At 43.8% G+C, this 26,534-nt stretch overlaps 5 protein-coding genes across 7 annotated transcripts; 2 read left to right on the top strand and 3 right to left on the bottom strand.

The window, feature by feature from the left end:
- Nucleotides 1-168: 168 nt before the first annotated feature.
- Nucleotides 169-2,308, bottom strand: LOC135613462 (glycosyltransferase BC10-like). Its single transcript, XM_065110492.1, has 2 exons — nucleotides 1,404-2,308; nucleotides 169-984 (listed from the first exon to the last, which is right to left on the bottom strand). The coding sequence occupies exons 1-2, from the start codon at nucleotides 1,950-1,952 to the stop codon at nucleotides 337-339; spliced, it is 1,197 nt and encodes a 398-aa protein (XP_064966564.1). The 5' UTR covers nucleotides 1,953-2,308; the 3' UTR covers nucleotides 169-336.
- A 3,617-nt stretch (nucleotides 2,309-5,925) lies between these two features.
- LOC135614617 (uncharacterized) lies at nucleotides 5,926-11,519 on the top strand. Its single transcript, XM_065112151.1, has 5 exons — nucleotides 5,926-6,649; nucleotides 6,721-6,791; nucleotides 6,871-8,613; nucleotides 9,398-9,524; nucleotides 10,501-11,519. The coding sequence occupies exons 1-5, from the start codon at nucleotides 6,511-6,513 to the stop codon at nucleotides 11,205-11,207; spliced, it is 2,787 nt and encodes a 928-aa protein (XP_064968223.1). The 5' UTR covers nucleotides 5,926-6,510; the 3' UTR covers nucleotides 11,208-11,519.
- A 1,925-nt stretch (nucleotides 11,520-13,444) lies between these two features.
- On the bottom strand, nucleotides 13,445-14,968 carry LOC135614618 (uncharacterized). Its single transcript, XM_065112152.1, has 2 exons — nucleotides 14,081-14,968; nucleotides 13,445-13,907 (listed from the first exon to the last, which is right to left on the bottom strand). Exons 1-2 carry the CDS (start codon nucleotides 14,807-14,809, stop codon nucleotides 13,845-13,847), a joined length of 792 nt encoding a protein of 263 aa, XP_064968224.1. The 5' UTR covers nucleotides 14,810-14,968; the 3' UTR covers nucleotides 13,445-13,844.
- A 1,806-nt stretch (nucleotides 14,969-16,774) lies between these two features.
- Nucleotides 16,775-18,156, top strand: LOC103988319 (uncharacterized). Its single transcript, XM_065112150.1, has 3 exons — nucleotides 16,775-17,588; nucleotides 17,737-17,796; nucleotides 17,894-18,156. Exons 1-3 carry the CDS (start codon nucleotides 16,905-16,907, stop codon nucleotides 17,942-17,944), a joined length of 795 nt encoding a protein of 264 aa, XP_064968222.1. The 5' UTR covers nucleotides 16,775-16,904; the 3' UTR covers nucleotides 17,945-18,156.
- A 3,272-nt stretch (nucleotides 18,157-21,428) lies between these two features.
- LOC103987403 (transcription factor MYB62) lies at nucleotides 21,429-23,271 on the bottom strand. Of its 3 annotated transcripts, none has more exons than XM_009405697.3 (4): nucleotides 23,118-23,271; nucleotides 22,836-23,018; nucleotides 22,570-22,699; nucleotides 21,429-22,337 (listed from the first exon to the last, which is right to left on the bottom strand). In XM_009405697.3, exons 2-4 carry the CDS (start codon nucleotides 22,981-22,983, stop codon nucleotides 21,689-21,691), a joined length of 927 nt encoding a protein of 308 aa, XP_009403972.2. In that variant the 5' UTR covers nucleotides 22,984-23,018; nucleotides 23,118-23,271; the 3' UTR covers nucleotides 21,429-21,688. The 3 variants fall into 3 exon arrangements, with proteins under 3 accessions (XP_009403972.2, XP_064968221.1, XP_009403971.2); XM_065112149.1 differs by having other exon boundaries at nucleotides 22,836-22,985; nucleotides 23,118-23,263; XM_009405696.3 differs by having other exon boundaries at nucleotides 22,836-23,243.
- Between the last annotated feature and the right edge of the window lie 3,263 nt (nucleotides 23,272-26,534).

The following is a 26,534-nucleotide window of genomic DNA, read 5'->3' as shown; positions in this document are numbered from 1 at the left end:
CTATCCTCCAGAATTATGATTCTTATTTTTTTCCCCTGCTTCCATCAAGCAACTAATGTTCATAGTCCAATGCCGAAGGTTTCACTCTTCTCTACAAGCATGTCGAAGCATTTTCAACAACAAAGAAGTTTATTTCCCATTCTAATTCATTGCATCATGTTTTCTCGTTTTACATGTGTCTCACGTTATTTCGCGTGCTACAAGAAAGATCACTTGCGAATCCCCTCGCCCGAGGAGCAACTTGCAGACCGGTTTGATGTCTGCGTCAGCTTCCACCGAAGTCCATCAGTTTTCGAGCCAATCCATGGAGGAACTTGCAGACAGGTTTGATGTCTGTCACCTTCCACCGAAGTCCATCAGTTTCGGAGCCAATCTCACCAACCGGTTCAATGAATTCGGCAAGAACTTCCTCCCAAACAAGAAACAGATCCTGGTAGTCCTGCCATTGTAGCTGCAGGTGCTCCCGTTCCTCATCCTCTGCAGCAGCTCGGCCGTGATCTCGTTTCTTCCGATCCTGGCAGGGTGTGGCCCTCCCTTGGACCAATCAGCCCACGTCAAGCTCCTGTTTGCCGTTCCCCAGAAGCTCCTCACGTTCATCAGAGTCGGTAAGTAATGTTCATCCGCCAAGCACGAAGGCCTGCAATATCTCTGGAACAATGGAAAGTATTTCTCGTCAGATACAATCTCCATGGCGAGTCCACGGTCCACGGCGAACCACTGCGATCCTTTGCGCCACTGTTTGAACTCGATCCCTGGTTTCAATGTGCTCTTGTACCTGCCCCTGCCGTTAGGACCGGGGTCGTCGTAGACCTCGACGAAGACCTCGGTGGAGTTGATGAGGTAGGAGTACACGGTGGGGAAGTTGAACAGAGGGATGCAAGATTCAGAGAGGAGGACAAAGCGTCGGTTTGAGAAGTCGAGGAGGGCGTTGGCTAACAGCCGCCGCTCGGCATCCAACATGCTTATCGTTCCCCATCGCACCACCTGCATTACTCCAAACAAACAAGCAAACTCAAATGCTTATCACCAAGTCTAATGGCAACTCTCTTGCTGCTTCAGCTAGAACACTTGGGATATGAGAAGGTAAGGCGACTGTTTAAACTGTGTCGTCCCCTGTTTTTAGCGGTTGTCTCAGAAACTGTAGATTCCTGTATCGAAATGTTCTATGTGATCAACTACAAGGCCTAGTTAGCACGATTTCAGTGAAACCTCATCTAGACAGAAGAAAACAAGATGTTTGAGATCCATGCTTCCGATATCATCACAAGCGCAGCCAATTCAGGGGTTTGGTATATATGAATTCTCGACTGCAACACTTGTCGATTTCAGATTTGATCGGCAAGTTATAAGAAAGCTAAGAAGAGAATTTGAGTTGAGCAATCAGCTATATACGAAGAACTGACCTGACTGGGGATTCTTCTCCCGTAGAAAACAGAGCTCTTTGGCACCGACCAATCGAAGGAAGGATCCGTATGCACGTAGATGGAATACGACCCCTCGTTCCCCTTGAAGAACTCCTCCCACAGCGGCGCAAGCGGGAGGTTTCCCCTCGTGAGGAACAGGAAGGCAACCTTTTGCGCATGCTTGAAGGGGAGTTTTCGGATCCTCGGAACCATCGATGCCCTCCATAGCAGCTCCTCGTCTTCCATATCATGCATAAAATTTCTTGGCTTAACATAACCATTCGGTCCGATGCCTTGTTTACCGACAAACGAACGATCTTGAACTACTCGTGGCGGCGAAAGCGTGGGTGGCGAAGGCGAAGGACGAGGAGGTGATGACCGGAACAAGATCTGTTTGGTTTGCGCAGAAGGAAAACTTACCCTGACGTAGAGGCTGGACACTAAACCAAAGCAGAAGCCGAAGGTAATGAGAAAGCTAACTGAGATCAGAGTGGGGAGTCGGGAGCTGATATGATTCGAGGACTTGTGGTCTTGTAGCTGCTTCTTCATCGCTTCGTCTTTGGTTTTCGTGTAGGGAATCACCGGTGAGTCTGCGTGTGCATGTGGAGATTAACAGGAAGAACCAAGTCACCGGGAGAAGGAAGACTCATTGCGACAAATTTATGGAGTGTCCCTCCGGCCGGCGCTATCCAGTCCATCACCTTTTGACATCTCAATTAAATAAACATTACGAACTTAGTCTCTGCCGAGAACGCGCAATCTCTCAGAACTGGCGGATGGTGGGAGGACGGACTGCATGCGATTCCGAGAGGTATGGCTATATTGTAGTAAGTTGGGAAACGAGCGGATTCAAGAAAGAGGGGCCACTTGTATCGACGAGGGATGGTTCTAAGTTCTTCGACGCAGCGCAAGTGTTTTCTTGGACTTGTATCAAAGTGAACTTTGTCGGCTGCACGTACGAATGAAGACATTGTTTGGTGTGCTGGCCACTGTAACCGGCGAAGCTCAAAATGATTTCAGAGAGAGAGAGAGAGAGATGTCGCTTTATATATCTTACCCAACATTTCTTTAGGCAAGAAAAATCGTGTATATATGGATCATACACTCTTGATTACATTTCTTGCTACCTTGTGGAATATAATGAGCTGAGACACTGCTTCGTTGTACAGTGGAGAAGGTTGGAACTGGGGGATTGAAGATCTTTAAAGGCTTGTGTGTGTCTCGAACGACGAACTATAAAATGGCCGTCGCCGCAAGTAACGGGGGCACGTGATGGATGCCCAAAACCCACGGACTTCTTGGTCAACGATACTTGTAGTTTAGGTCGTTAGTACAGCTTTACATGCCATTACTTGGGCATAACTTAACCAATCCTCTCGTTTCCATTGCCAAAGTCAACGTCATCCCTGTCTCGGAAGCTTGCTACTGCAAAAGGTGTTTCACTATATATATATATATATAATGAAAAAGATAATGATGCAGAGTGGACCGAATTGAATGAGAACTGTGTATTAGAAAATTAACTTGCTGCTTTAACTTACGTGTTTTCTTAATGAAAATAAGAAGAGAGAGAGAGAGAGAGAGAAAATTAAGAAAGTGTAGGAAGAAAATACAAATGATGTCTTGATCAATATGATATAATCTAAATTCATATATATATGATTGTCTAAAATATCTTCGAGATAGAAATGTCAAGCTATCAAGATATTACTTGCATAAAGACTAAGATCATGACAGAGTTTTCGACCTAATCCTTTCAATCCTCAAATTAATAATCTAATGTATATGATTATAAACATAAATAGTCAAGAAAAATATTTTTTTTGTTAAATATAGACTTTTATACTCGATCGTAAATAATTTATAATTATATTTTTTTATTATAAAATGTAACAAGAAAATTTCGTCTTATCCTTTCTTATTATGGGATAGTAACATATCGGATGATTAACTGTCAATATATCTAGTATTAAAATGGATTTTAGCGAACACATTCTTGACAAATACGGTCATCGACAATGCATTGAAGAAAGGTTTTCATGCTGGATCAAGATTTGGACCACAAAATTGACCTTCCAACTCGATGGAGGCTATCGACACGATAATCTAACAAGTAAACTAAACAGATCAAAATACGTTAATGGTTTCGTTCCCGTTATTGCTTTTATATTAATCCATCTGTGCAAATTATATGCGTCAATGCTCTTTTGCGTGGACAATTTGTTAGTCTAATAGAAAGTCAAACTCTAACAGGTCATTCCCAACCCCCATTTAGTTTATTCAGCCATTAATTTTCTCATGTGCCAAATGGACAATGTCAGGCCCATCGATCCTCCGTCAACCTCCCTCTCTCCTCTCGGTTCGGACGATGCTGCTTCTCACCCCTAACGAAAGTCAAACTGGGACATGTTATCGTTACATGTTTTAATGGTTAGGAATCCTCCGGCTCATTTCATGAAACAGTTTGGCAGGTTCCAGTTTTGCATGAGGATTCATTCTTAGTGGTGATTGTCAAATTTGTTAGTGTAAACAACTTTATGCCGTGGTCTCGGGATCGACGTGGCTTGGTTGGGAGTCCGAACGACGGGGATCTTGCGCGGCGTCCCTCGAGATCTCCCGGTGACCGATTACGGTGGTCCGGTCGGGACGTCGCGTCGGGAGGAAAGTTTTGCCGTAGTGCCGGGAAGAGGCGACCCCGCTCTTGCACCTGCACACAGGTCGGGTCGGAAGCTCGACCCGACCCCTCCGACGATCAAGTCAGTGGATGCGGAGGGGATTTCGGATGAAGAAGTGCTCCCCTCGTTCGTTTAGAACTCGGGAGTATTTATATGTAAGTTTAGTGTTACCAGATGTGCCTGCCCGCAGGAGCAAGATCGTACCTCTGATGGCGTCTGACATTGCTATTGGCGTTGCGTGGAGAACTGAACTGCCGCAGGGCATGGGCGAGCCTCGATCGTCGTTCTCCTTTGCCTCGGCCAAGCGTGTTGGGTCAAACAACGATAAAAGTCGTTGTCTGAGAGCGAGTGACGTCAGCGCACATCGCATCGACATTATTGTCCTTTTTTGGGCAGAGTATCGTTCAGGCGTGACTGACGTCGTGGCGCATCATGTCGCCATTACCCTCGTCAAAATTCATATGCAAAGGCCCATTACGGCCTAAGCCCAATTATAGCCAGATGAGCATAAGGCGAGGCGGACACGAGAGCGTCTTGTACGGACCATAAACGTATATATCTATAGACACTGAGATCCTTGAGCATGCATGGATACTCCACGCATGGTAATAATGTGCCAAAGAGGTGAACAAAATGGGACAACCTCCGAATGGGAGTCGACACATTTGCTTGCGTTTATTAGGAAGACCCACATGCCATGTGGATGTCACATCATCAACCCGTGAATGTCCTGTTGGCATCACATGAGTCACACGTCATAACACGAAGGTGACATTTTAGCTTTGGATGGATTGCATAAAATATGGACTATGTTGTACGATAAAAAAATACTAACAGATGGATCGAAGCTCTATTGCAAGAGGAACAAATCAGCGCCTCCTTTCTCTACAGATGTGCAGTCGAAACTTTGGAAGAAGAAGACCGGGGAATCCGAAACACGAGGAAGATAGACTCCAAAGCGAATCCAATGCTCGGTAAGAAAGAAGGCAGAGAAGAGTAGGAAATAAATGTTAGAGGACGGCACTGTGTGGCACGGCTGCAGAGTTTTTATTTCGATACCGCTGTTGTTTAACCGGACCGTATCACCCAGACGACTGCGAGGGGGAGACCACTTCTCATTGGCTCTTTGTGTGTGAATGAATACTTCTTTTCCTAAATACTTGTTTTCCTATTATCCCCTTAATTAATCTCTTCTTTCAAAATAATTATCTTTTGGTATGGAGAAAGAAGTTTTTAGCAGAAAAAAAAAAGATTGATAATAGTTAAATGATGGAAAGTGCAAGTCCTGCACAAGCTTTTTGGGCGCTATCTAAGAATGCCCACCTGATGTAAGGGTGGGGGATATAAATGGAGAGTCATCATTGGTACGTGGTGGCGTGTGGAGTGCGCCGTTTAGATCGCATGTCACGTGGGTCCCACCGAGGACAGGAGTGGGACCGACTCATTGAAAGGGAGTTTTTTTTTATACGGTTTTTCGATTTATTTGGGTGTCTACGCGATACGTTGGTGCCACGGTGGTCTCACGTGCGGATGCGAGAGAAGCAAGCACGCATCCGATACGATCCCACCATTAAAGCCTTACAGTACTCCGATCTCGTGACACGGGCGACGCGTCCCCGATCGATAGTGACACAGCGTCCCCCACTAGTCCACATCACGGATCTCGTGGCTCAAGTCGTGCCTTGAAGCGTTCACCGTCAGCTTCCCGTTCACGGATCGATGTGCGTCATGGCAACAATCGTAACACCCGCCGTAACTGGATGGCCTTTTGTTCAAAAGAAAATGGCTGCTTCCTCCGAATAAGACAAAAAAAAAGGAAAAAGAAGGAAAAGAGAGTTTTCTGCAACAGAACCTACCGCCATAGAGACCAATGTCGAGCACCTGGTGGGTCTCGACGCCGAGCACTCATAATATTCAGGTCCCTTCTTTAGCCCAAGAAGAAAGCACTAAAATAACCATCGGGCCTCCTCTGCTCTGCCACCCTCTGCATCCGCTGCGTTCTTCCTTCTTGCACTCACAACAAAAGGGAAGCTTGGAATCGCGAGAGAGAGAGAGAGAGAGAGAGATGGCTTTCGTCGCAAGCGAGAGGGAATCCCCTCCGACACCGCACTCTCCTTTCCATGCTTCCCTGGTTTCCATGACCTTTTACTGTTTGTTTACTCATCTTCGCCTGCGCCACTGCGTCGCTCCCTCTACTGCTCAGTAGTCCTCCTTTCGCCTTTCCCCTTCGCTCAATGTTCCATTGCTCGCTTTGATATGCGTGTGTATGCGGAGCGGGAGTTGCTTGACAGCTACACTGGCCAAAAAGAAGACGAGAAAAGCCTCTTTGATTCGTCGCCTCTCTCTTTCTTGACTGTTGAGTGAGTGATGAACCCCTGCTCGCTTCCCTTCTCTCTCCGAGGGGTTTTCTGAGGTTTAGGTGGACTCCAGAGATGAGTTTGGCCATCGCGGAGAAGAAGCCGCAGCAGCAGAGGCGGCCGGGTGGGTTCGTCGCCATCTTCTTCCAGCTCTTGGATTGGAACCGCCGGCTCGCCAAGAAGAAGCTTTTCTCCAGGAAACCCCTCCCTTCAGGTATTTCTAGCAGCTCGTCCTCTGTTGATGTATGGATCCTTGGTTCATTGGTTCGTTCCTGTACCTTGTAGTTCGAGCCGCGAAAGGGTCGGCGAACAAATACGGCGCCGACGACAAGATGCCATTGGCGAAGCTGCTTCTGGTAACGATGACTTTTGACTTCCTACTCTTTGGTAGCTTGATTTTGCTAGCCCTCTTCTGAAATCTTGATCAAATGGTAGATCGACGATGAGAACCAGGGAGGTTTTCCGGGCGAAAAGAATCCCGAGACCGACGTTGATCTTGGAAATGGGATGCGAGCTCCGGGGCTGGTGGCAAGGCTGATGGGTCTCCAGTCCATGCCTGTCGTTGCGCATGAAAGGCCGAGAAAGGCTACTGATTCTAGCCGCCTTAGCAATGAGCAGAGAAGCGGTCGGGAGTCTCTCCGGATCGATCAAGATTTATGCCTGGAAGATGGTGGGATCGGGAAGCTGGAAACTAGACCACACAAGTTACAAAAGACAGGAGCTTTCTTGGAAAGGAAGCGGACTGACCATGGCCGAACAAAACCAGGTGCGTCGGGCAAGAAGGTCCTTTCGTCCCCCTCAAAGGAGAAGCTTCGCAAGCTGGTGTCACCTGTGAAAAGCCCGAGATTGCCGTCGGTGGATCATCGCACCCGGTTGATGAAGGCTGCCACCAAGATTCTGGATCCTGGGTTGCAGTCTAGACGTCGGGCCAAATCTGCTTTGACTTACATGGATTCTTTGCCAGGTGATGCAAAAGGCGCTGATTTTGTTGCCATCTTGAAGGAGTCCAAGGAACCGTTATGTGATCCTCTTCCTGAGTCTAGCATGAGTTATGGCAGTTTAGGTGGAACCTCGAGATCAGAACTAGGCGAGGAAGAATCTTCGAGACCAAAGATTGGTTCATCTTCATTCAAAATGAGTCATGCTTCCTGCTCTCATGCTGGTTTTGTGGAAGGTAGTTTGATACCATTTGACATGCAAGGTGAACACAGCAGGAACCAAAAGACATCTGTCCCTGTTCAAGCTAAGATTAGTGTACAAAGCAAAGTGAAGGGCTTAGCAGAGAGGTATAACCAAAATACAAGCAAGACCAAGCCGGATGGGTCACCAACTGTATTTCCACGGAATCAGTTTACACAGAATCAATCAACACGGGTAAAAAATAAAGCAGCTTTTGGTTCCAGCATATCTTCAAGAAAGCAGGGGGGAAGAGATGCTTATGGCTTGAATGACACGAAAGGTTCTGTCTTTATGGACAGAAATGTAGGGAACTGCAGCCGTTTGAAGACAGCCTATGAGGAAAGTAGCCATAGAAGGGCATTGGGTAGTAAATCTTTGGGGAAGAACATGCCCCGTAAAAGAACAATTAGTAGCTTCGGTGTCAAGAATGTTGATGCTTTCCATTCAAGCTGTGCTAAGCAAAGCGTTAAAAGTGACATGAGTAACCAGAAGGGAATAAGACATGACAATAACGGGTCTGTTTACAAGAAATGCATCGAAAATGACTCAAAGAATGATCATGGTGATGATCTTATTTTCAGGAGAAATGACATTGTTTCTTTCACATTCAGTTCGCAAATTAGGCGTGCATCTATGACATCCGTATCCGAAGGGGCAACAGAGAGAAGCAGGACAAAGAAAGAACTTATTAATGATATTGGTTCCAATAAAAACTTGATGTCGTTAGCAAAAGGTAGCAATTTGACTTCTAATAGAAGAGAAACTTTAAGGGGAGACGAACTAAGCAATCTGCTCGAACAAAAAATCAGGGAATTAACTTCCATGGATCGAGAAAAATTAGAAGCTAGGGATGCATGGTCTGCTTCTTCCATTTTTGAAGAGCTGGGAACTGCCATTATATCCGAGCCAAACTATCATAAATATACTAATGGGTCTTCCCAGAAGGGTATCATGTCTTGCAGTGTAGACCTCTCTGTCTTTCCTATCCAACAATCACAGGTGTGTCATTTAAATTTTTCTGTTTCCCATTTCTCATGTAAAATATCGGTACATGTTTGCACAAAATAATCGTTGACTGTGTTACACATTGACTAGAACAAGCTGTTCTTCTGGTGTATATATCACTTTAGAATTGCTGTCTGTTTGAGGGTGAGATCATTTTTAACCTTGCATGTGATTTGGGCACTTGCTGCTGCACATGGACACGGCCTACAAGATTTGCATAACACTGCCCAGCTAACGCCTATTGATCAACTATTTATTGCAATATAAGTGTGGTGCAACTGAGAAGCCATAATATGACATGGGAAAGTTTTCTTCTGAACATGGAATTCTGGGTTGTGTCTCTTATATTCTATTGGAGGCTTATTATAAATATGTAAAAGTTTCTGATGTTTGAGCTTGAGATACATGTTACAACAATATCATGCATCTGATATATTGTTGCAGCATGAAGGCTCCTTGATTACAGCATCTGGATTGGTATCACTATGTGAATATTGCTCCTAGATTTATCACCTTTTCATCCTTTCCGACACTGTTCTTATTACATTGACCCGATATGTTTAATTTAAATATACATGTTCATCATAACATGTATATGGTTGGATCGAAGAACTTGAAGAATTTTTCATATCATGTTCTAAATGTCTACAAATTTAAGGAGGAAAAGAAAGCTATAGATGGTCATTAACTAAGATAAAAATATTGATAAATATTGGTGTTAGTAATTAGATTGATAAATTGGATTCTTCTGACATACATGACATCCTTTTTGCCTCAGGAGGCAAAATTCGGTCCTGCTGCTACAGTTCATTCCACCGAGAGTAATCAATTCAGCCCAGTATCTATTCTTGAGGCTTCATTTTCAAACGAGAGTTGCTCTTTTGGAAGTCTCGATGCTAGCTCAGGTACAAAAAAATTACCTTTGTACACCTTAGCTCTCCTTTTAGTTTTACGGAGGTCATTTTATATATGGTGGGAGAAAGCAAGGAGCCTCCTTTTCCTACAAGCTCCTGGAATTGATGTCATCACTTTTTATGTTGTCTTTAGCATTCGATGGATATGCTTTCAAATGGCCAACAGCCTGCTTATAAACGACGCCTTTCTGTTTATGCTAGCAATAATCAAATTTGCAGGATGAAAATCTTCTACTTTTGGTACTTGTGTGCATGTGGTTATCTAACCATGTATTTCACTGTATGCACATGAACTCAAAATCGAGCGCAGGCCATCACAATTATTGTTAAGCAAACAAAAGGAAATCCTTGAGCAAGAATAACAGTTACGAAGGATTTGAACACAATCTCAAACAGATGAGATACTAATGCACTCGTTAATTGGTGGAACACACACAGGTTGTCTTTTCCCACAGAAGTGAGAACTTGACACCTACAAGACAGTACACCATAACTCGCTGCAATCTCATGTACACAAGGGACTTAGTACCCCTTCATAACTCACTGCAATCTCATGTACACACAAGGGACTTCTGTGTTGTTGGTTTCTAGCAACGGAATATTTTGGTGGAAGGTAAAAAGCTTACGAAAGTTGACACTGAAACATTTCAAGGTAAAGGATTTAATTTATTTCACCTATTTTGGCTAGTTGAGATTTATGTTTTATTTTGATTTCTTCTATCTAAACAAAAAGAGATGTCGTGGTGAGTGCCCAGTGGCTTCTGTGAGAGGTGAACTGAGAATTGTTATAAGAATTATTCTATGAATCCCATGCACACAAATCCATTGAATTACATTACCAACTTTATTTTGTTGACAATAATAATGATGTTGGAATCCCATGTATAGTTGCATGAAATATGGCATTTCTAGGTTTCTGAGATTGTAAGTTAAGATCATATTTCAGTAACATTGCTTGCGGTTTCAGGTGGAAAATTACAATTTGGGCTGGCAGAAAGTTGCAATGCAACACAATCATCTGATCTGGACACTGAACTTTTGGATTCAGCAACTTCAGTTGACATCAGGAGGTCTATCATACATAAGATCCGGCATTTGACTTACATAAGTTTAAGTGACCCTGACATTCAATGTGATGACATTGGATTCTCAAAAACTAAACTTGGTGAAGCCAGGCATGCAATTTTAAATGCAGTACTGCTGTTTGAAAACTTCGCCTTGTATAGGCCGGATAATTCTGTAGGCACTCTAGAATCATTTCTTTTAGACATGCTACAAGCAATTTTAGATGCTCTTTGTGTAAAGCTGATAGGTGAACCCAGTTACACAGGGATGAAAGGGACAGATCAGCTCAGAGAGCTAATATTTGATTGCATGATCGAGTGCCTGAACTCCAAGTATTACTATTTGTGCAACTCTGATTATACGGCATGTCGTAGCTTACCTTTCCTCACAACCCAAGAGCAGCTGATGAGAGAAGTTGCCAAGGAGATAAGAGGGTGGATAGATTTGGCTGGGAAATATCTGGATGATTTGGTCAAGAGTGAAACGGAAACTTCATCTGGAAAGTGGACATATTGCAAGATCGAAGCATTTGAAGCAAGCACGGAGATGGAGAGCAACATACTTCAGAATTTGGTCGATGAACTGGTGATAGATTTCTGCCGATGCTGAAAGGGACACTAATCAATGGATGCTTAATGAGGAAGAAAATGATAGAAGTTTGATGGGTTAATTGGTTACAGTGGAGTGCAGGTTTCGTTTTGTTTGTTCTGTTTTTGTTGGCTGTAATTATGACACTGGGAAGCAAGATGTGATCTTATGTACAAATTTCGAAAGGAAGATTTGTGGAAGGCTGGTTTGCTGGAGCTCTTTGCTTTGTCTCTGGGAATTTTGTGTCTTCCTAGCCTGGGATGTATTGATGTTTACATGGAGAGTTGCATTTTCCCCTGATTCATCATATAAGAGAGAATGTTTACATGGACATGTATTGATGTTTTCGCTGATCCTTCCAAAGTTCCTGCTTTTCTTACATGTCTTACAGTCTCTTTACTTCCAAGAGCTACAGTGTGTTACTTGGGTACGTTTAGCGTCAAGGTTAGTCTCTCTTTGTATTTGCTTAGAAATCTGCTTTCCTTGGACTGCCACCGCCACTCGATGATTACGTGCCAAATGAGGAGACGCATGATTGGTCGTTGATGTAGTGGACCCACGGATTCGGCCTCTCGGTTGGGATTCTCCTGTGACCTTGTATGATGTTGCTGTATTTTATATACATATATAATTCAAGTGCCAAGTGAATCAAGCTAAGCACAAGACGCTAATGAAAACAAAAAAAATCATTTGTAGAAGAGACATAAATCAAAGAGAAGAGCCTTATTTAGTTTCTATGCATCCATCTCCTATGATATCTACTGTTTGGCCATCACTCGAAGTTTGTTCATGATGATGTTTCAAATTTCGTTCATCATGTTGGCATGCATTTTCTCATACTATCAGAACTATTGTCAGTACGTCTTCGATGCCATTTTGCAAGGGACAGATGCAGCACTTTCTGCAGTTGCATCAGCACGAGTGATTCGAATCCATGCTGCTGACAGGCCACTTGCCTTCCCCATCTCCCAACCTTCTTCACCTAACACCTCCTGATTCAGCTTCTTTATGCTCCCCACTAGTTTCTTCCATCTTACTTCTGACCATGCTTATCATCCCTTTCCACAGCTTTTCTTTCAATAATTTGAGCAAATAATGCAACTTTTGGACGATTCGTACACAGTACTTGGGTTTTATCACATATATATATATATACTATCTGATAGCTTCCTCAAAAAGGGTTTATTAGAGCAGCGTTGATACACACCAGTTCAGCTTGCAAGTGTCAGATGGAGAGCTGCCATGTTGGGTTCGAGGTTTGTGGGGATGTATTACATTGTCTGGTTGCGCCATTGTTGCCGACAGCCATGACTGAGAAGAAGCTTTCTTTTCTCTGTCGATGAAGAAGATGACGGCGACTTGCCCCGGACCAGGAAGCAGGTTGGTCTGATGTTAGATATTTGACACAATGATTCACACGATAAATCAATTTCTTGGACTGTGTGTTCTATCTTCGAATGCAATAAATTTGCGTATGGCGAGCGTATCGCAAGCTCTCTGTTAGGACAGCCAAGGCATAAGCTGTTGGCACGTCTCTCCTTGTGTCTCATCCCCAGATAAGGTAATAATAATCTTTGATGATGTGAAGTCCCACTGCAGATTAACCTTAGCACAACACTGCAATCTAATCGGGTAAATCTAATGGAAGGAAGGTTGCAGAGAAGGCAGTTGTTTCTTCGCTCCTTCGGAGGACACACAGCAATGATTCATACGCCACCCTTCCGTCATCGGCCTCACGGCCCAATCGATGGACATCAAGAAACAAGCATGGCGTGTAGCTCTCAGCCATGTCTCACCATCCTGACGCTGCGACTCGAGAGATACAAGGCATCTTTTCGGACTGCTTCTAGTTGTCGTATCAAACGGCACCGGCTCAACGTCACCGATGGAGGTCCAGGTGAGGTCACAGGGGACGACGACGACGAAGACGGCTTCCAATCCCTACAAAAGCGTGAGGCTGTGGGTAGAGGGAGGAGGAGCCACGTTGACCGACCCCAACCGTTGTGTCCGTATCACGGTATCGGCTGCCCCAGCATCGCATGCACCTTACACCTCTCGGCATCCGCCGCCGCCGCCCACTCTCAGCCAAAAATTCCAGCTGGTAAGTAATTGTTTAGAAGCAAAGGATACTTCCAAGATTAATCCACAAAGGAGAACAATAAAAGCTCCCGACTTCGAGATTGAGAAGGCGAGCGAGCGAATTCATCAACTGTGGCACTACGGACTGCAGAGCAGCAGAAGTATCAAAAACTCCCAACTTTGCAACGAAGAAGTCGTCTTTATACGAATAACCAATATAGGTTGATAAAGAGCGTTTTCCATGTCCATAACATTAGACTAGAAACAGAGCAAGAACCAATAAACTCGTTGAACATGCACTGATTTGGACTCTCTAAACAGACCAACCACACGTCAATCAAATTTCACAGAATGAGGTTCCTTATGACGCAGCTACGATTGAAGGAAAGACTAGATTTTTCTTACTCTTCTGCTCGAGGATTCCGATCAGAAGCTTTCAGAGATCAATGGCGGCAGCGAATTTTGAAGCGAGGAACCGAGAGTTGGGGGGCGGTTTGTTGGGGGGGGGGGGTGGGCGAGTGGAGGGGAGGGAGAGAGAGAAGATAAAGAGATATCATGTCACTGCCGGTGCGCTTACCTCTAATCCGGAACCCTGTACGCGTCGGCGGCGATCTCCGAGAGCCACGAGCCGGGGAACAATGCCTGAGAGAAGAGGATAACCAACATGAAAAATCCCACCTTCTTCCCAAAAAAGGAGCCTTTGAACTAGAAAACGATGCAAAAATGGGTTTTTTTATTTAGAAAGTCACCAAAAATCGTCAAGAAATACAAGGAAAGAAGGCGGAAGGAAAGGAGAGGTCGGGGAAGAAACTCACGTCGAGTCGCTTTTGGACGACCCTCGCCCGCTTTCTTGGCCGCCGTCGAGCCCTGCACCCTGTCACCGCGTAGATGTCCTCGTCGATCTCCTCCCTCGTGAGCGAGATCGAAAACTTGGGCCGCTCCCTCCGCTCGGAGTCCTCCGACCTAAGCCGCACCGTCCTCTTCTCTGACGCTGCCGGGGGCGAGCTGCCCAGGTGCCGCTCGATCTCCATCGTAGCCCTCGCGACCCCGCGCCTCTTCCTCAGGTTCCACGGCACCGCCGCCGGCGCCGACGACGTGTCAGCCTCAGGATCCACCCTTACCTCCGGCTCTGGCGTCGGCTCCGGCGCAGCCTTGAGGTTCCCGCTCTTGGGCAGCAGCGGGACCACCAGCTTCATCCGGTCCGCCGCCTCCCGGAGGTGAACCAGCAGCTTCTCCCTGACCTCCTCGATTCCAGGGTCGTCACCATCACCACTCTCCGCGGATGCACGGATCCGCGGCCACGCCGGCTTCGGACAGGGCGCCGATCTTCGTCGGCCGCCGGCGACGGCCTCCCCCTTGCCGTTCACGCTCATGCAGCGAAGCACCCGGTGGCGGCCCCACGTCTTCAAGATCGGGAAGGAGAAGTTATGGAGGAGGGACCCCTGCGTCACCCCAGGAGAGGGCGTAGCTCCCGTTTCCACCGCCGAAGCCGACTCCACGGAAGGTTCCGGCAGCCGGGGTGCCGTCTCTGCCGAGATGACCATGGCCCGGTGACCCAACCCGACGCTGCAGGAGGTCGGCACGAAGACGAAGCGGCAGCCGCCGATGCCAAAACCGGCGGTGAGGGGAAGCAGAAGGGGGGAGGGTTTTCTAACGTGGTTGGGTTGGGTTGGCGTGAGGGCGAGGAGAGAAAGGGGGGTGGGGGGAGGGGAGGGGAGGCGAGGCGAGGCGAGGGGAAGACAAAGGCTTCTCTCAAGACACATATACTATGAGTAAATTACGAAAATGGATTAATAGGATTCTTATAATTACTGTATTATTAGCGCGCCACAGAAGGAAGAGGGGGCGTCGAATGTGAGGCGACCACACGAAAGCGTCGTGGTGTGGGGTCGGGAGAGGCGGGCGAATGAGTTGGGCAATGGCTTCGCCGTCGCGTATTGGGTCACGTGGGTCGGTGCATACAGTGAGAGGAGGGTGTGGTGGAGATGCACGGGACCGACGTAGCGTAAGGATGCGCGTGTGCGGGTGGGTGTTGGCGTAGCGGAGTCACACACCAGCTGCCAAGCACGTGTGAGGAGGGCGTTGGCCCCACCACGGATCGCTTTGTATGCGCTGCGTCGGTGTTGGGATATGGGAACCTTAATCCGTATTTTTCCCTTGTGGTTCACGAATTCTTGCGTTGCTCACTCGATAGGCTCTTAAATGTAGGAGTACTAGTTAGATGAGCATATAACAATAAAGGAAGAATTAGAGTTAGTATATTATCTTTAATTCTCCAATATCAGATATCTATTTAGTTGTGAGAAGGGAGTATCTTCTTTTGTTTCATTCTAATTTTTTTTATTTTCTTTTATACATATGTTGAGAGGTCTTTTCAAAGAATGACAACAACAAATAAATATCGATTACTAGAAAGCGACTAAGAAGGAGGTCCAAAGCTATGTAAAGGTCCATCTTTCCTCCTTTTTCTTGTTTGTGGAGGAATTGAACTTTTTATGGAGAGACATGTGAAAGGAAATAAGATAAAAGGTCTTATAAAACTAGAGATTATCCTTCTACAATTGTGATATTATATATATATAATAATTATAGTGGTAGAATAAGCCTATAATTATATAAAAAAAACTGGTCAAAAAATTAGAAATCGGGCTAATATTATTTTAGGGTTTAAGTTTGATCATTTTCAAGAGATATTAACTATGTATAATACCGAGATCGATTGTATATTATATTCTTCCCTTACAACATTATATATATATATATATATATATATATATATATATAATATTATCTGTTCAACCAAAGTTATTTGTTGATGTTTATTTATCTCATTCATTCATGACCTGTCATGTAATTCTAGTTTGTGTGGTAGCTGCTTAGAGCATTAGTAATTGCATCAAGTCATTAAGCAAAGTCTTAAACAAATTATTGATTTCACAAAGTAGGAAACATCATTTATATATTAATCGTTGACCAAACTCACAACGTTGACCTTATTCAACAGCTTATAATAAGCATCCCCACCATTTTGCACAGCTTGGATAACACAATTCCATCTTTAACAATTGAGAACGAGAACAACATGGCAAGAAAAAATATATATTTTTCTTTCATTCATTCATTCATTCATATAATTTCCTTGATGACTTTCCTATATGTTAGTTTTCCTTTTCACAATAAAATAAAGAAAAAATATGTTATAAAATAAATATAATAATAGCTAAAACCTACGATATAAATAATAATAAAATATCAAAAATTATACATGTAAATTATAGCATGCCAAAAATTGCAAATGCAAACAAATTATAAAGGCTAAACGAGATGTTATATGATTATAAATAGTTTAAATAATAGTGCTAGGAAATAATTTTCCTTCATCAGGATCAATCAGATGCTTCGTTGATCTCAACGGAAGACGTAACCGAAGCTGAGCTCAGCTCAGCTCAGCTCGCCAGTCGTAAGGAGGCGATTGAGTGCGATGAGTTCCAAGTATTCCATAAATTTAGTTCCCCCGTGCTTTCTATATGAACGCTGCGACGGGAGAAAGAACTGCCCGCCAACATTATTAGAACCGCCGCCCCTTCCCCCCTCTTTCCGAGTTGCACGATCTGCCCCCCTTCTGCAGCGCCCCGTGCGATGGCGAACGCCTTCCAGGATGAGGAGGACGGACCCGCCGGATCGCCGGAGGCGGAGCAGCGCGCGATCCGCCCACTCCCATTTGCTCCGCTTCCACGGCGGTCGCGCCTCTCCGGGTCCGGACTGCTCGCTTCACCCTTCCCCGTCGGCAACTGCACCAGTTTCCGCACCATACGATCCTCCAACCTCCCCTTGGCCGGCGGACCCGATGGTGTCGGAACGATGGCTCCCGCGGGCGATCGACACGGCCGGGCAGCCAGTGAGCGGCCGCCCTCCCCTCAGGAGGAGTCCTTCCCGCAGCGTAAGCGATCGACGAGGATCAAGAACTTGAAAGACAGGGAAGGAGGGGTCGATAGGTCGTTTTCCTCTTCTGCGGCGGCGGAGGCTGTCAGGCCATGGAATCTGAGGACCCGGAGGCCGGCGGATAATGCACCGGCTGAGAACGGGCCGTATCGGTTCCCTTCCTTGGCTTCCGTGTCTCCTTCGCCTTTTGCAGCGGAGAAGAGCTGCCCCGGGAAGGAGATGGTGGGGGCGGGATCGGATGCATCCGAGAAGGGTAAGGGTGGCAGATTCACGATCTCGTTGTCGCGAGAAGAAATCGCAGAAGACTTTTGGAAGATAAAGGGGATGAAGCCCCCTCGGAGGCCGAAGAAGAGGCCTAGAAACGTCCAGCGACAGATCGAGGTGACATGATTCACCCGAGAAAAAAAGATTTTGTTTAATGCTTTTGGTTTGATATTTCCTGCAATTGGCTAGTGATCGAGCCCTTTTCTGGTCTCTAATCAATTTGAGCTTTCCTTATACCTTTTCTTTTGGTGAAATATTTCTGCAGGATATATTTCCTTCGTCATGGATGTTGGTGGTGGCTCCAGAACGCTACAAAGTTAATAAGGTAGTATCCATTTGTTTTATTTCTCCACAATTTTTGAAATGCCTTTTGAATCTCAACCGATTAAATTGTATTTTCGTTTTTGCTTTCGTGGTTGCAGAAGTTAGTGAGTTCGACGACAAAGAGCTACGCTACTCGGAGTAGTTTATGATTTCGAAATATAGTATTTCCTGTGTTCCTGTGGCATGGTTAATTTGGTTTCTAGTATTTTCTATTGTGTGAACAAGAGGCTTGTTTAGATGGTTGTTAAATCTTGATTAGATTGTTGGATCTTCCATTTAGATTTAGAAGAGTTTTCAATTAAAGGCATGACGTAATAATTGAGATTTATAAAGCTTATCTACCTTTTTCTTTTATCATTAATTGTGTGTTTTGTGTCAAAATGAACTCAAGTTTTGATCTTCTTACCCTGGAAGGTTTATGTTAACAAAATTCTGAATAATTATGCTTAAGATAATTTGATAAAGAATTCGGTCGGTGTTTCTCTAGAGCTATGAGGAAAGGTTAAGAGGCTGTGAAGAGTGAATAGACTAGCTAGTTTGCTTCAAGGTATGGTATTTCTTCCTCACAGACATTCATGAGGAAATGAAAATAAAAAGTATGAGTTTAGTGATGTGATCAACGGGTTGCTTATAAGCAGCTGGAATACTGCAAACCCCAAGCTTGTGCATATTGCATCATTCCAGAGCTCCTCATGTTACCCAAATATTGAAACTCTATGTATCTTCTTTACGGCTATTCTGCTTCAGGTAGGTTCCTAATTGCTGCATTACTCCATTCCTTCTTATATAGCAAATTTCTGACATCACCATGGAAGTTGAGAGTCGGCTTTTGAGTGGTGTGGATTCTGTTTTTGGTGCTGCCTTCATTTACGATGATTTGATAATCTTTTGTTACCTTAGCATACTGATGATTTGATCCTCCATACCTAGGTTTCTCTTGTTATCTTAGCATTGTGTTTGAAGCTAGATATTCTGATAAATCTGTGTGCTGCAGAACAAATCGGAACGAGGCATACAATTTAATTTACTGTGTTATGCTAATTATGTTTGCACCTTATTCAATGTGATCTGTTAATCAAGTTGTTACGGCATTCCCTATAACTAAAAAGGGCAGGTCTCAATCTCTTCCAGTCAATTTGATCTTGGGTTGCCTCAATTACTGATATAAATGTGCTCATTTGTAGAGCTAATTTTTGTGACCCAAGCGAAGAGTCACACTCAAGTTCAACTTTGAGAGTTGCAATAGTATTAAACACTTTTACTTCTGTTTACACTAGTCCAGTGGAAGGCTTTATGAGTTGAACCATTGGAACCAGTTTATACTTTTGAATCAGATGTGCGTGTTCTAACTTCTAATAGTATCCACATTCTCGGTTCAATCTCGAGAGCTTGATTTTGATCATAAATTTGTGCGAACACTCTTATTTCATGTTTTGATCAATCTAATATGAAAAATCCTATGAAGAGAATATGGAAGGTAATGTGTACACATATTTGTTTGTTTGTTCTTTTTATTGTATATACTGCCTCAAATTTCATAGTCTAGAAGTGGGAGTCATATGAGCTGGTATGCCGCTTTCAACAGGTTATTTATATGGTTATTTGTTCTTAACTTGATTGTTATTGCAAATTTTTAGGTATCCCTTGGCATTGTTAGTGTACCCCTAGTATCGCTTAATTCATGTGCCCTCCTGACCAATTCCGTAAATGGACACTATAGGTTTCGGTATAGCGTGAATTTCTTGCTTCTTGTATTTTGAATTACAGAAATGATGCTTTTATAGATTGGCGAATTCATCATTCTTTTATATGGCTATAATTTGCGGCATGATTCTCTATGCAAGATAGTAATATCTGTTGCCCTGACTGTTTGTTGAGTTATTAACTTAAATCTTTCATTAATTGAAATGGTATTAAGTCCCTGTAGCTGCTTCTGACCTGTTCCAGTTCATATCAGCATGCTGTTCAGACAACAGGTCTATAATTGGATGGAACCCAATATAGAATTTTTCATGGGTTTATGGAGGTTTCTCTTGGGTTCACTAACTTGGTGATATTGCTTGGTTGATCAGTGGCTTGTGTTCTCGGATATGAGTTGCATATCATTATCGATCAATCATCCAAGAGGTATTCTCCTTTCACATCCTGATTATTTTAGTCTACCATCACTGCTATGAATTATGATATCGCAGATTAATGATGCATGCCATTTTAGAAACTTGAAGGCACCTCCATAGTATCTTGCTTTTTACTGGCACGTGCACAGGTGATCTTATTCACCTGGTTTATTCTAGAATCTGTCGTTAGTGCTTCTGTAATTTGCTGTTTGTTTTCTTGATGGTTCGACGAGCTTTCTTGGAGAGAAAGATCCCTGTGAGGTTTCTATTTTGGATAGTTTGCCAGCATTAACTCAAATATGACATTGCGGAGTAATGATGCATGCCATTTTAGAAACTTGAAGGTACCTCCATAGTATGTTGCTTTTCAGTGGCACACGCACAGGTTTATTGAAGATTGTGTAGTTAGTGCTGCAACAATCTGCTACATGTTATCTTGATGGGTTGGCTTGTTTGCTGGAAGAGAAAGATCCCTGTGAGGGTTCCTTTTCGGATGGCTTGCCATCATTAATTCAAGTGTGCGACAAGCTTGTCACCCTTAAGGCTGTCATTCATGCAATGTTGTTTAGTGCCAGGCAACAGACTCCAGTAAGGTCGACTCTTGTTTATATGTGTTTCTAACTTGTTCTTTAGATCATCTTGAAGTAAATTTCAAGGCAGACTTTTGCATTTTCTATAAAAGCATAAATATGGAGCTTTGTGCAGATTTCAGGCCTAGCCGTGTTCATCTAACTATAAATACTCTTTCCGTTCAGTCTTTTTAATGATGAGTTGCTATATTGAAAGATGAACAAAGTTTAGATCTTGAATTTGATAGATTTAGCTAGTTTCACGCTAGAGTCGGTCTTTTGGTTAACCATGGAAGCACCAGCAGATATTGATGAATGCATCAGAAGAGATACTACATTCTCTATTATGCTCAACGACGTGAGTGATGTGGATTTATTCATTTGAGGTGCAACAATCTAAAATTAAGCCTGCCGCAGATATATTGCACGCGAGGAATTGCATTGCATCAACGGCTTGCAGTTGCGGCGGCTGTCTTAACTAAACGTCAAGGAAGCCGACAAGCTTGGCTTGTCGTGTAGCACGTGGCGATGGGTGCAAGGGTAAAACAGAGGAATCAGCGGAGGTGGAACCGACACGCAAATTGAGGACAGCTGTCTGCAATATACGTGGGTGAGGTGAACAGATGTGATCCATCAGTTTGATGTGATGCGGCCCGGCCCTCACAAACGCCAAAACCAAACCATCCCTGTCTTCCGACCATCACACGCACTCACCACCGTTCACTGATCTCTGGTTGTTGCGTCATCATCCGTCGGGTGGTGCAGGGACTCACTCCCTTTGGAGCTACCCCATGGCTGCAGTTGAAAGCTTTGCGGTTTGCTCCCTGTAACAAATCGTGGAACTATATGTAAGTGGGACACTCACTGTCTTTGCCTGCAACTTGCAACGCATTAGTGGACGAAGATGGGGAGCAGGAAAGGCTAGAGAATTAGCCGAGGAGTCATCATTGACAAGTAAACCATCTTATCTTGATTCAAAGTCAAGTGACCGAACATGAGACGCCTGGTCGAGAGCTACATCCAGACCTTTCTATTTCAGAAGTAGCTGATAAGCTTTATCCAAAGGAATCGCATGGAGAGAAGCACCACCGCTCTCTCTCTCTCTCTCTCTCTCCCCCTTCATTTTCAAGTGCAAGAACAGTGAACTCCCTGTTACAGACTTCTTATAGTATAGTGCTGACGCTTGACAGTGCTATATAATTGCCCCCTAAGAATTATGATCACTGAAAGGAACCTTAATATCTGCTCCACTCACGTAGCTTTTCAACATGTCACATAACTCATCCATGCTCCACAAGTTATCTCCATTGTAGTTGCTGCAATCATTGTTATCCGTACCGTAATCCAAATCCGAATAGATTGGCGCTGATGCCGACACCGGCGTTAGGTCGCAGGTGCCTAGGTCGTAGGCGTTGTTCATGGAGAAGTCACTAGAGAAAAGATTGAATGCGACGCCATGGATCTCGTCGGATGCTCTCCACGGGAACTCGGACATGTTAACCGGGAGCGGAGGAAACACAGCGGAGCGATTCTCCGGAGCCTGTGGCTCGTGGGAGCTGCTACTTTCCAATTGGCAATATTGCATGCTTGGATTGATGATCTCTTGGCAAGGACGATGCTGACCTTGGTCACTCGTGGTAGTGTTGGTGTTGGCCTCCAGAGAATATTGCATGGTTTGTGAAGAGCCAAACTTCTGGAGCAACCTCGGCATCCAGTAGCACCGCACGGCATCTCGGAACTTGGAGCTGTTGGCATCGACCTTCAGCTGCCTCGCCTGCTTCTGCACTCGAGTCCTCCAGTAGTTCTTTATCTCGTTGTCTGTCCTCCCCGGCAGTTGCTGTGCGATTCTAGACCACCTATGTATGTAAATACCGACAGTCGTGTGCATCAAAACCCTACTATACATGCAGGTAAATGGATAAACTAGTTGCACTTGCATCAACAGAAGCTAAAGATTCCACTGGTGTTTGCCCATAATTTCATCAAAATATACAAGTAACAAGTAAAAAGAAGCATGCTATCTCAACGTATTCGATTGCCACATGAAATATGCACATCATCAGTTGCTGCGGTACGATGTATTATGACCTGTTTCCCCACTTGGAGTGGAGTTCAAGAATCAGGAGCTGTTCTTCAGGGGTAAGGTTGCCTCGCCTTACATCGGGCTTCAAGTAATTCAACCACCTCAGCCGACAACTCTTGCCGGTTCTCCTCAACCCTATGGATTAACGAAAAGATTCTTAGCCTATGGATTAGTAACAGATAAATCGGTAACAGAAGAAACAAGAGGAAGAAGGACTAGCCTTTATTGGAGTCATTAGCTAGCTAAGTATATATATTGGATGCAGGAGTACCTGAGCACCTAGCGAGGAGATTCCAACGACCTTCGCCGTGACAAGCAATGTAGTGGGTGAGGAGCTTGTCCTCCTCTACCGCCCAAGGCCCTCTGTTTAGCAGCTCCATGTCCTCATGTTTGCTGTGTGATCCCCTTGTTTCGGACATTCCTGGTGCCAATATTATAGGGAGCCTTGAAGAAGCTGAATGGTGAAGAGGGCTAAGTTTCCATGTTATATAGGCCATGCTAGCTAGGAAAGACGAAGCCTAGAAATCATGGGATGGATTAGAAAAAGTAGTACCCTGAATGCAATCCAGACTTGTGGCAATGATGAAGGAAAACTTGGCCACGATCTACTCCTATTCATAGACTTTGAGGTTTAAAGTGGAGAGAAAAGATGAGAAAGCTGCACTCCACGGGGATGGAGTCATGCATTCAAGCCCCTTTGGGGGGGCTTTTGAAGGTCTTTCTGGATTCTGCTCTACAAGAAACGTGTTTGACTGAGCAATTGATCATACTGACAGACAGATATGTACGCTTGAGCTTGGCGTTATCAGGTGAAGATATAATGAGTTTCACCTCACCTACCTAACTCGGCTCCTTGAGGCTGCTGGAATCGATTCGTAATGGCATCTCCTCTCACATCGTCTTAAGCTTCGCATTTCCAACATGTAACATGGAGGAGAAAGTTTTCTCATTTCAGAGACAGGACGCAGAGGTGTGATCAGCGTCCTCGGCGTTCCAAAAAGATTAACTTGTTTATAATTAATGATGTACTTCAGCGGTCCTCAAAGAAGTGTAAATGTGAACCACCTTTTGGATTACCCATTTCCTGTCAACAATTTATCAGAATGATTTGGATGTGTTACGAAAAATAATAGTACTGTCGATTCATCCCGACACAAAAAGTCACTTCTTTGAAATACGCCAGACGACATGGCTCAACTTCCTCGTCCCTACCTTCTGAATGAACGATGCATGGGGCCATCTTTTGCGTGTCCAAGGTCAAGAATCATGACAAAGTATATCATCACAGTCATTCTACCCTGATGTCATTCTTCAAAAGATGTATTTGTCAATTATCACCATCAATGATCCCTTGACATGATAAGAAACACCCTAACCCATCATTAGTTTCATGCCACCGATTACTTAGGACCCAAGCACATCTAAAAAACACCTCAGAGAGGCATTAAGAGCTTTCGAAAGACCAACTTGCACTTCGAGATGACCCCAAACTTCCTTTAGCAAATAAGTCACACCTCAGGATAACCTCGAGTTAATCACCACAAGACCACAACGCCTCGAGAGTCTACCTACCTCCTCCATCACTTACTTGGGCCACCTCATCCGCTCCAACGTGAGCCCCCAAGACAGATTTATGTCTTTGGGATCAAACTAAACCGTATTAACTTTATGATCAATTTGACGTTTGAGAGTCATTGGCTTTTGGCTCTTTTATGAGAGAAAATACTGATAAAAATATTTAGTCCTATATTAATTGAGAAATAGAATAATTAAGGATTCATAAGTCCGTCAAATCACCCTTATCATCAGATATATATATATATATATATATATATATATATATATATATATATATATATATATATATATATATATATATATATATATATATATATATATATATATATATATATATATATATATATATATATATATATATATATATATATATATATATATATATATATAAAAGTTGATGTGCTTCCAAAAGGTAAAATTATATGAGTACATATATAGAATAATTTTCCACGAGTCTATCCCATCACTATCCTCTATCCTAATGTTTGCCAAATAGGAAGATATACTACGAGGAGATGCGGAGCCATTCGACTGGTCTTAGATCACAGTGTATTCTGGGAGAGGACGACACGGACACAGTCAGCTGAGGCCAGACTCCGTGAACCCAAGTGGATGGCAAAAAAGGAGAGAGACCATGTTATATGTCACTTTGGCATACCTTTCATATGGTTCGTTTGCTTCTTCGACTCAAATTCCCTGCACTGGTCCGGTCAATCCAAGCACAACGATGCAGCGGTGCTACTTTTAAGTTTTCCTCACTTAGTGCGTCGTGTAGCCAAAACCTACGCTCGGAATTCGTCAAAACCTATATGATGACAGGAGCGATGGACGAGGATGACGACTGTGACGACGATACGAATGCATCCCATGTTGTAAAGAGCATCATCGACATTACATGGTGGAGGGCACCACCAGTTTAAGCTCCAAGAACACAAGTGTTCTCGTTGAACGTGCAACGCCAACAAGAGAGAGAGTCGATCCTTGTTGCCGGTGCCTAAGGTAGGATCATTATTAACAATAGCACCGGAAGCCATCTTTTTATCCTCGGCTTAAAATAATCATCAGAAAGGCCTGTGACAGGTGGATCAACGTAGAACTTTTTGGCATTTCTTTAAGTGATCCTCACAGCCCTCGAGAGGAAGATTAATCTGCACAGCTTCTTTGGCGTGTTTCTTTTGAAGCTGAAGCAGTCAACCGTCAACAATCCAATTAGATGTCTGTAAGCCACATTAAACACGACTAAATAAAGCATGAAGCTTGCATGTGTATTGACCCTACATCTCGAACATTGCTTGGAGGCCGATGATATTTAATTGGAGATTAGACAGTAATCTGAGCTACTTTATTCTTTATGATGCTCGCCTTTTGACCGTCTATGAATTAAGACTGCAAGACATCGCAATTTGCGAAATAATTTAAGGGAGACGTTGGCGAGTAGAATCCTTAACCTTCATACTAACCGTGTTCTACGGTCACAGTGAGGTCATCAACTAAGCTTAACAGAGCCGGAATATAAGACCACAGTACCACCTGCTCAGCTTCTTATCATGTAGGAACGAACTCACAATAGCGAGTTCGATTACGATATTGTAGCAATACCAGCCATCTTGAATCTAATATGGGCCACGAAGGAAGCTATTTGGGCAAATCGAGTCCTTGGATCCTGTGAGACGCCCGAAGTGCTTTGGCTCGTCGGCAGAGTTCATGAAGGAGAAATAAGCATCCAAGTGGACTGACTGACTGCATGCATGCCCATCAAAGGATAGGAGTCTTTGTCCGATACTTAGAAGCTGTCTTTCTTCATTACAGTACTACTACAGGTTCACTATACGACGGTCTGAACGCGTCAGAGGAAATAGTTCAGTAACTATTTTACCAAACAGTTAATATGAAATATAAATTATAAATATAGATTTTGTAAGTTTTGAGTGATCATACGATTACATGTTCAAGATAGTTTCTCATACTCAAAAGTCTCACAAATACCCACATAATACTACTAACTATGGAATAGGATGAACTAGTCTTAGACACTATCATAGAGAATCATCTAACTATATATCACCCGGTAGCTCTTGGGTGTTGTGTTGGCTTATACTCTATACCATTTTGTGAAATTAGAAAATCTTCAAAATAATTGCAAGGATGGCTTATTTATGGATAGTTTTACCTCTACGTAATGACTACATATAATCTACATTTACAAATTTGAAATGATCATAAAAGTCAATCAAAATGGGACTATCAAGTCCACTATAAGACCTCTATACGTAAGTATGCCAAAATCGAAAGATATGTACATACACATATATTCCATCGAACATTTGATGAGAGTTCTAACAATTAGAAAGGGGGCACTAGTTGACCCCATGTTAGGTCGATTATCATTTAC

This window comes from Musa acuminata, chromosome BXJ2-6 (assembly GCF_036884655.1).
Source record: "Musa acuminata AAA Group cultivar baxijiao chromosome BXJ2-6, Cavendish_Baxijiao_AAA, whole genome shotgun sequence".
NCBI classification, from domain to species: domain Eukaryota; kingdom Viridiplantae; phylum Streptophyta; class Magnoliopsida; order Zingiberales; family Musaceae; genus Musa; species Musa acuminata.
This window is presented reverse-complemented; position numbering and strand designations above follow the sequence as displayed.